This window comes from Electrona antarctica (assembly GCF_951216825.1).
Source record: "Electrona antarctica genome assembly, chromosome: 8".
Classification (NCBI taxonomy): Eukaryota; Metazoa; Chordata; class Actinopteri; order Myctophiformes; family Myctophidae; genus Electrona; species Electrona antarctica.
Window position 1 is genome coordinate 11,656,941 of NC_136789.1, and position 9,956 is coordinate 11,666,896.

Sequence of the window (9,956 nt, forward strand, 5' to 3'; positions counted from 1 at the left end):
GCATGTATTGCAGAAACACGGACACGTTTATATTAATGCAAAGACATGTATTTGCAGGAAAAAAGGAAAGGAATGCATCACCCATAAAATGAATTACGGCATGGCCTCTGTAGCAGGCAAAAGCTCATCGCCAAATAGTTGTCTGTTTGTGGTGTGACTGTAGGGGCCCAGCCATAGATGATGTAGAGTCGTGGATGATCTCGCAAACTACTGGACCAATCAGTGCCACATTTCTTATGGACACTGCCACTAGGACAAGAACGTAACTCCACAAAATGTTTACGTTGTGGTTCCAAAGGGCTGAGCCATCTACAAAAGAGATAATCTTTTTTTATTTCTTATGTTTTGTTTTAGACTAGATTAGATTGTAATAGTGGATTGAAGGGGCTGAGCCATCTACAATAGGGTTTGCAAGTCTGTGTCCGGGACTAATCTTTTTATTTTATTTAAAAGAAATTGTTTTGGTTTAGATCAGATTAGATTACCGTTGTTGTCCACAAGGCACAAGACAATAAATACATATTAGGAACCTGGTCTGCATCTGCATGCCATTCTTTGCCAGGTGTTACATCCGGCCAATGTTAACCTTCATACATAGTTACGACAGCCTTTTTCCTTGTTTTTTGTTTGTTTTTTGTTGTGAACATTATCACAGACCCTCCTCCTAGTCTCTCAAGTATTTCGGAACCCCTCAGCTGAGTCGTCGCAGCCAACAGTTCACTCCTACTCCACCCACTCCAGCCTTCTTGAGCACAAAAACTTATTTGAGCACAAAGAGTATTTACTGTCCTTTTGGCACACCTATTATTGAGGGACGCTAGCCCCTCCAATGCATGGCCTTAGAAATTACGTCATATGTCTATGGACTTTTAATGTTTGTTTAGAGCACTTTTAACTAAAATCATTTGCCAGCCAAGTCTATATGGACTTTTAATGACGTGAGATGTCATGTGGCCAATATAAATACATCTTGTGACTGGTTTTGTTTTGTACAATATTAACACCGCATTCATGTTTTGTAACGTATAAGTGGCAGTGAGTCTGCAATCGTGTGGCAGCCACAGTGGGCACCCCTCACTTCACACAAGTGTGATTTTCCTCCCTGTATTAATTTGTGGCAGTCCCTTTTTTATGGCTCCTCTATTTTGTTCAGTTAAATCGACCCTCTGGGATTCAACCATATATGGATCACTGCCACATTTATTGTGCACGCTGCCTACCAGCTCCTTCCTTCGTTCACCCAGAAGCTTCAGTGAAACTTTACAATGTTTGGCTTTGGGAATTGAAACCTTATGAAATGATACTTAAATATTGTATTACGTCACTTTAATTTCATACTGAAGTCAATTATTGAGAGGCAAATAACTACATATTTGGACATTGATATGACGACACAACGATATATGTTTTTTAAGTATTTCAGTTCGTAAACATACTGCACTGGATAATTTTGAATCATTTCATCTACGCGTGTGCATAAACAAATCTTGAAATGAATATCGATTTACTTGTATTGTATCCTATCTGTGTAAGTTTATTGTGTGCGTTTCCTATACAGGAACCTGTGGACGTGGTGTTGGGTTGAGGAGAGAAACCGAGCACAGCCCTTTAGCTTGGTTGTGTGACAGGCTGCAGGTGTAACAACATATCATCATGCTGCATCATGCTGCAGCATCTCAGTCTGATGGTACCAGCCCCACATGTCACTCGCGGGTCCAGGAGAAAGATGAACTACGGCAGCTCAATGATCGCCTCGCTAATTATATCCAGCGAGTCATCAAGCTTGAGAACGAGAGGTCGTCCCTGCACCTTCTCCTTGGTGAGAAAGACGACTCAAAGACCCAGGAGATAGACAACATCCGGGGGCTCTACGAGGAGGAGTTGAGCGATGCCCGGAAATCAGTGGACGACCTGTCCATCGAGAGGGCCCGTTTGCAATTCGACTATGGAAATCTCTCAGAGGAGCATGCAAAACTTACAGCCAGGAACCAGAAGAAAGAGAGTGACCTTGCTTACGCAGTATCTCAGTGGAGGAACCTGGAGGCAGCCCTCAACTCAAAGGAAGCTGATTACAGCAACCAGTTGGCAAAGAACAGGAAATTGACTAGTGATGTTACTGAACTCCACACTCAGATAGAACAGACTGAGGCTGTGCTGGCAGACACCAAGAACCAGCTGAACTCTGAGATGTTGAGCAAAGTGGAAATGGAGAACCAGATGCAGACACTTAAACAGCAGCTTGACTTTCAGAGGAAAATGAGTGAGCAGGAGATACATGAGCTCCGGAGCAAGCATGAAAGTCTGATGGAGATGGATTCAGGAAGGCGGAGAGAGTTTGAGAGTAAACTGGCTGAGGCCATGCATGAGCTCCGCCAGGAGCATGATTTACGAATCCAGCAGTACAAGGAAGAACTGGAGCGCAACTTCAGTGCCAAGCTAGAGAATACCCAGCAGACTGCATTGAGACAGAGCGATGCTGACTCTGCCACCAGAGAAGAGTTAAATGCGACCAAAGTCCGTGTGGAGACCCTCACCACACAGCTGCAGCTGTACCAGAAAGAGAAAGGAACACTGGAGAGCCGGGTTCGAGAACTAGATAGGACCATGGACATGGAGCGGGAAAAGTTCCAGCAGAAACTGAGTCATAAGGAGCAAGAGATGCTGACCATACAAGGCCATTTGCGCAACCACCTGGATGACTATCAAAGCCTGCTGGACATCAAGTTGGCCTTGGACATGGAGATCAAAGCCTACAGAAAGATGTTGGAAGGAGAAGAGCAGAGATTGCAGATGTCACCAAGCATCTCTCAGCATGCAGCTGTGTCACTGTCGCAGTCACATCCGCCAGATGTACATAGGTTGAAGCGGAAGCGAATTAAGCACGAGGATGCTCCTTGGAGCACACCGGCCTACATGATGTCCTCCACGCATCTGACAGCTCACGGTCCTGTGAGCATAGCAGAAATTGATGTAGAGGGAAATTATGTCATACTGAAGAACAACTCTCATGAAGAGCAGAATCTAGGGGGTTGGGTGGTTAAAAGGACCCACCCTAACTTAGCAGACGTTTCCTTCCACATCCCTCCATCCTGTGTCCTGGAAGCGGGACAGACGCTCACTATCTGGGCAGCGGGTGCAGACATTGCGAGCGACACCGATGACTTGGTCATGGAGGGCATCGAGACCTGGGGCCCAGTCACGGACGTGAGGGTTGTCCTCCTCAGCCCTAACCACGAGGAGACAGCAGAACGTAGGGTGACATTCAAGGAGGAACATTCTGATGAGGAGGAGTGGAAGGAAAGTAATAAGTGCACTGTTATGTAACTCAACACCTCCTGAACACATACCTGAACAACCAGGCACTTTAACCGTGGCACTTATTGGTATGGTATTTTGCAATTCTCTGGATTACATCACTGTCTCATGATACACTTATTACCACACTTATTTACCTTGCTGACAAACAGACTCAATGTATGTTATTTCATATTTTTGTTAATGTATTACTGCAGACCTACCGTCCCCCCAGAGTACAATAGAAGGGGTGGCCTGTGAGGCTCATATGGAAGTGCCTCTATCGACTAAACATACAGGTATGTGTGTATGCAGGTGGTGCCGTCATTATCGTCATTTTCAATCTTTGGTGTTACCTCTGTGCTTTTTTTTTCAATAGCAGTTTTACCATTTCTCAGACACACAGCGGCCAACAATGCACACACACATTGCGACATATACCACAACCCGAATAGACAGAGACGGCAGCACATTGAAAGAGAGAGACATAGAACCTGTGAACCACAAACAGCCCATGTCCTTGTTGGCCTTTTAACTTATTTATATTGCTACAACTTTAGAGCGCCCAGTATTTCTGTTCTTAGAACCTGCTGAGCTGTTATAAACACAGTCAAGACTTTCCCTGCAGCTCTCTGTGGTGCATAGACCTATTATTGAAGTTATCCATAGGTAGGTAGGTCTTTTTGAACAGTAAGAGCACAATTCTTCAGTTTGTAGCTAGTTTTCTACATATTTCTTTATTCTAGTAGGCCTATATATTTTAATTGTACATATATTTCTTCGTTTTTATGTTTTTATTTCACACTTTGGCAATGTAACCATGTTTTCCATGTCAATAAAGCCCCTGGAATTGACCCTATAACCTTGATATTAGACCCAATCTGGTGGGGCTGTATATGTGAGAATGCAACTGTCCAACTCCGTAGAACCTGGCATGCAATTGACTTAGAGTTAGATCTGTGTAATGTCTGCTTGAAGACATTTCTATTGTTGAGGAGATAAGAGCCACCTGATGTTCTTAAAGTGAGTTCTATCAATGACTCCTAAGCAAACAGTGCTTAAACACAAACTATATGCCTATTTTCTACTGTATTAATATAGATAATGATATAGAATTCTAATTTTCATTTCAATGTACAGAGACCGATGTTATTTATCCAGCTTGAAGGACCACTTGTTTTGATGATCATTAGGTTGTAGCCCGTGGTCAGCATTGGCAGGAAAAAGGTGTTTGTTTTTTAACAATGCTTCACTTATTAGATATTGATCAGGGCTCTCTCTAGTAGTTTCAGATGAACACAATTCATGTCTTTATTTGTATGAATAAAACATAGGCCTTGCGTTGCTGTAAAGCCCTGAATATGCCCTTGTGTAGTGCAGTGCACACCCATTGAGGGTGTGGTCTGTTTCTTTCCCTCTCTCCTTTCACCTGGTCTAGTAATGGAACACCGGCCAATTAGCCATCAGGTTAAAAGGAGAGCAGAGAAGCACTACAAGGGTACACACTCTTTCTTTGTATTTTCACCACCTTTACTTTTCCTCAACATATTTTCATCATATTTTGCTAATTTAATTCTAAGTGGCAGTTCTCGGTAGTCTAGTTTTCTGTTTGTTTTGTTTGGCTAGGGGGGAGAACTGGGTCAGACGACTCGATGTGTGGTTGGCCCGGTATCTTACCCATCTTTTGTTCTTTTGACCGAGATCTCCTTCAACTTTTGGTTTGGGTTTGAGGGGCGCTAGTGCCTCCTATGCCCAGCTTTGTGTGTTTAAACCACGGAAATGACTTCATTGGCTGAGCACAGAATGTGATGTATGATGATAAGAGCGCCCCTCACTTCACACAAGTGCGATTTTTTTACTTCACACATTGACTATGTTGGTCCTTTTGTTTAAATAAACTCAGTTTGGTTGCATCTCCAGTTGTGACGTCCCTTTTTATGAGCCTTGTTTGATTGGAGAAGCAGTAAAATAGGAGCTTGTCAAACTGGCTGACACGTGACATTCATTTTTTCCACCTTTTTCTTTGAGTGAATGACCCTGTTGTGCTTCCGTTATTCAACAAGGAGAGGGGGAGCACTGCAAGTGGCAACAGACATCAAATTCATTTTTTTCCTATTTAACCACCCTTACTTTTACTCAACATACATTTGGAATTTTGAGTTTTGATATTTTAGTTCTGGTGGGATTTAGGTAGGTCATAGTTGTTCTAGTTTGCATAGGTTAGGGGAAGAGCTGCGTCTGATGTCCTGTTCGACTGTCTGACCCAGCTCTTAACCACTTGAACCCTAGCATGCCTATTCAGGGAGGAAAGATAGCACATAACCAGCTAGCTATTTTTTTAGCAAAGAGAAAGTTGGTGTACACAGGAAGAGTTCAGTTGTAACTCAAGTCTGTTTCACTAAGACAAGGATTTAAGTGGTTAATGGCTTCTCCATCTTTTGTTTCTTTTAAAACGGGATCTCCTACCCCTGTCGTTTGTTTTTTTCCCCCCACATCTATTCACTCTTTTGTTTGAAAGATGAATTTGTCACCCCCACAATACCTTTTTTCCCTATCAATTACTGACCCTGTTAAGCCTTGAATTAATGGCTGATTTTTGGGGGGCAGGGGTTCAAGCACAAAGGGCACTCTCTCCCACTCTCCACCGGACATTCCCACCCTGAATGATATTACCATGCACAGCTGTGTACGCCATCCATAATCACACACTTGGCATGGGACCTATTTTACCTCTCACTATAATGTTATTGAGATTCTAGATCAGCAGGAGCTGTTTACATGTTGTGGTCAATAGAGACACACACACACACCCTGTTATATCATTTTATACATCTTTGCATATGGCTGAAAAGCTGATCCAAGGTCAGAGAGGTGAGAGATGCATTTAGTCTTTCATTGTGTATCAGGATATATTTATTGTGTTCTTGAGTAAGACGATGAACCCCTAATTTTCTCCCGATGTGCATGTTGGTGCCCTGCATGGTTTTCTCTGCCATTGTGTGTGTGTGTGTGTGTGTGTGTGTGTGTGTGTGTGTGTGTGTGTGTGTGTGTGTGTGCGTGCGTGCGTGCGTGCGTGCGTGCGTGCGTGCGTGCGTGAATCTATGTAAAGCGCCTTCGATAAAAGCACGATATAAATGAACCATTTACTGAACAGAGTTAGGGTTATTTAACAACGTTTTTCTAGCCTACTACCATGTTAGAGCATGAGGATATACCAGATGAAAGTTCAATGATCGATTTTGTTACTATAATCGGATCATGTATCATCTCTATGTCTTGGCCACGAGGCGGCTACTAGGGGCCACTTGTCCCCGATGGGACATAAGGCTCGAGGAGACTAGGGATATTTTGCGCTAATTCGTCTAAAAGTGCCAGTTTGCACAGATGTAGCCCAGGTCATGCTCTAATGATTTAGCTAGGGCGTCCGAGCCGGCGACCTTCGGGGTCGTCACAGTGGCCAAATCCATATGGCCACCATTCACAACCTAGATAAGGCAACATTTTCTAAATTTCATTATGTTTTAATGTGACGTGTCAAACTAGGCGGTTTTCATGATCCTGAATCCATTCCAAGCATTAGTTTTGCACAAAAACACTCATTGGACTAAATTCGCCCAATAGCGCAAATGTGCTGACCTCATCACATTGTTGTGATGACGGCTATGGCTATGCGGTCCTGCTCCATCCTCAGATATCCTAGCCATCTCAGCTAGCGTCAATATGTGCTGACCTCATCATTGTGATGACGGCTATGGCTATGCGGTCCTGCTCCATCCTCAGATATCCATCTCAGCCATCTCAGCCATCTCAGCTAGCGTCTGTGTGTAATCTCCTTGGTGATGCTCAGTGGTGGGAAAAAGTACTCAATTATTGTTTTACTTAAGTTAAAGTATCAATACTGCAATGTAGAACTATACTATAAGTAAAAGTTTGGAATTCAAAATGTACTTGAGTGAAAGTACAAAAATACAAAAATTACATACCAAAAGTAAAAGTATGCATTAAGCAGAATGTCCCTTTTCAAGTTTTCAAATAAATCTTTTGAAAATAGCAGCTCTCTGAGCTTTTAGATCGGATATTTTCAAATGGCCAAAATGTATATAGGGCTGAGGTGATTATAATAGTAAATTATAATAGTAAAGTAAATAGTAACTAAAGTTTTCAGATAATTGTAGTGGAGTAAAAGTACAATATTTGGATCTGAGATGGAGTGGAGTAGAAATAAAAGTATTCGATATTGGAAATACTCAAGTAAAGTACAGATATCTCAAAATTGTACTTAGGTACAGTACTTAAATAGATGTACTTACATCGTGCTTACGTTCCACCACTGGTGCTGCTCCGGCTCCAGTCTGGCCGCCAAGTACGCCAGGTGACCATATAGCCTGAAGGGACGCTGCATTGATCTGACATTATAAGTTCACAAAAATAACAGTTGTCACTGATGGATTTAAGAACCGGTGACATCGTGTCACATGTCACCGTTGTGACATCAGTCATCTCCATATGTGGGCATATTTGGGACCACAGCCTGGTGGAGATAAAGATTATAACTATTGCTATGGACTGCAACAAAAGTGATGTTGAACTCATAGTGACATAATCCTTCAACAAAAAAAGATGTATATATAAGACTAGAGTCACAGAGACAGAAGAGTGGAGACAAGGAATAGGCTAGAGACATTGAGGAAAAATGGGTCAAGGTCAGAGTGGAAGCCATGGTCAAGGAGGTGGCAAGAAGGATGACAAAGACAAGAAAAAGAAGTATGAACCTCCAATCCCCACCAGAGTGGGAAAGAAGAAGAAGAGGACCAAGGGTCCGGACGCTGCGAGGAAGCTCCCCTTAGTGACCCCTCACACGCAGTGCCGCCTGAAGCTCCTGAAGCAGGAGCGCACCAAGGACTACCTGCTAATGGAGGAGGAGTTCATCAGGAACCAGGAGCAAATGAGACCCCTGGAGGAGAAACAGGAGGAGGAGAGGTCCAAGGTGGATGACCTTCGGGGAACCCCCATGTCGGTGGGGACCCTGGAGGAAATCATTGACGACAACCACGCCATAGTCTCCACCTCGGTGGGCTCGCAGCACTATGTCAGCATCCTGTCCTTCGTGGATAAGGACCTGCTGGAGCCCGGCTGCTCCGTACTGCTCAAGCACAATGTGCACGCTGTGATCGGAGTGCTAATGGACGACACGGACCCCCTGGTGACAGTGATGAAAGTGGAGAAGGCTCCGCAAGAAACCTACGCCGACATCGGAGGACTGGATAATCAGATCCAGGAGATTAAGGAGTCGGTGGAGCTGCCCCTTACACATCCGGAGTATTACGAGGAGATGGGCATTAAGCCACCAAAAGGAGTGATCCTGTATGGTCCACCCGGCACAGGTAAGACCCTGCTAGCCAAGGCGGTGGCGAACCAGACGTCAGCAACCTTCCTGCGGGTGGTGGGATCGGAACTCATCCAGAAATACCTCGGAGACGGGCCCAAGCTGGTGCGAGAGCTCTTCAGGGTAGCGGAGGAACACGCCCCTTCCATCGTTTTCATTGACGAGATCGACGCCATCGGGACTAAAAGGTACGACTCCAACTCTGGTGGCGAGAAGGAGATCCAGAGGACCATGCTGGAGCTGCTCAACCAGCTGGATGGCTTTGATTCGCGGGGGGACGTCAAGGTCATCATGGCCACCAACCGGATAGAGACCCTGGACCCTGCCCTCATCAGACCAGGAAGAATCGACCGCAAGATCGAGTTCCCCCTGCCGGACGAGAAGACCAAAAGGAGGATTTTCCAGATCCACACCAGCCGCATGACGTTGGCTGACGACGTTATCCTTGACGAGCTCATCCTGGCCAAGGACGACCTATCAGGAGCCGATATTAAGGCCATCTGCACAGAGGCAGGCCTAATGGCACTGCGAGAACGCCGGATGAAGATCACCAACGAGGATTTCAAGAAATCAAAAGAGAATGTTCTGTACAAGAAACAAGAGGGCACACCAGAGGGACTGTACCTCTAACCATTCACCAGTCACACCTCATTACCATGCCTACGGCACCCACCATTGGAGAGCGTAAAAGAGGAGGCAGCGGTTGTATATGTTGTCTCGTGCATATTTGTTCTTTGTGCATGTTATGTTTGGTTTATAGGAGATCATGAAGGAATTAACAATCCAGATGTCCTAGAGTGCGTCTGAGTGTGGCTTTATCAGTGGTATATCATCAAAGGCATTTTCTTCAAACCCATAGAAGAGGCCCTGAGAAGGAGGGTTAAGTCGATTATCTATCTTGTTAACTTCTACTTCTCCATAAAGATCTGACTGAATAACAGCTGGACCTAAATTATCAATCACTTGAGTTGTAACAGGTTCCAAATATATATATTTATTACATGGCTTGGTTGAATGCTTGATTCTGATTGGTCAATCGCTTAATTCAGCGGTGAGTTATCTCATGATAATGACCGCTCCGCTGTATAATGACCGCTGCCTAATCAAACCCTCTGAGCACCACCAGCTGCGCGGCTGCGCCCGCTTGATTTACTGCCGTTTCCAACATAACAGCCATGTAAACACACACACTACTGACACACAATGTAATTTACAGCTAAACATTGCTCTTAAAAATGTTTTTGAAAACATTTGAGCGAGAAATAGACGAAGCAGC

General features: G+C 44.3%; 2 protein-coding genes across 2 annotated transcripts; both read left to right on the plus strand.

Moving 5' to 3' along the window:
• Nucleotides 1-1,653: 1,653 nt before the first annotated feature.
• On the plus strand, nt 1,654-3,324 carry LOC306928102 (lamin-B3-like; the record flags this gene model as incomplete). The annotated part of the gene is made up of 1 exon (XM_079508022.1): nt 1,654-3,324. One exon carries the CDS (start codon nt 1,654-1,656, stop codon nt 3,322-3,324), a length of 1,671 nt encoding a protein of 556 aa, XP_079364148.1.
• Nucleotides 3,325-7,987: 4,663 nt separating this feature from the next.
• On the plus strand, nt 7,988-9,310 carry LOC306927502 (26S proteasome regulatory subunit 4-like; the record flags this gene model as incomplete). Its single annotated transcript, XM_079507267.1, has 1 exon — nt 7,988-9,310. One exon carries the CDS (start codon nt 7,988-7,990, stop codon nt 9,308-9,310), a length of 1,323 nt encoding a protein of 440 aa, XP_079363393.1.
• Nucleotides 9,311-9,956: the final 646 nt, after the last annotated feature.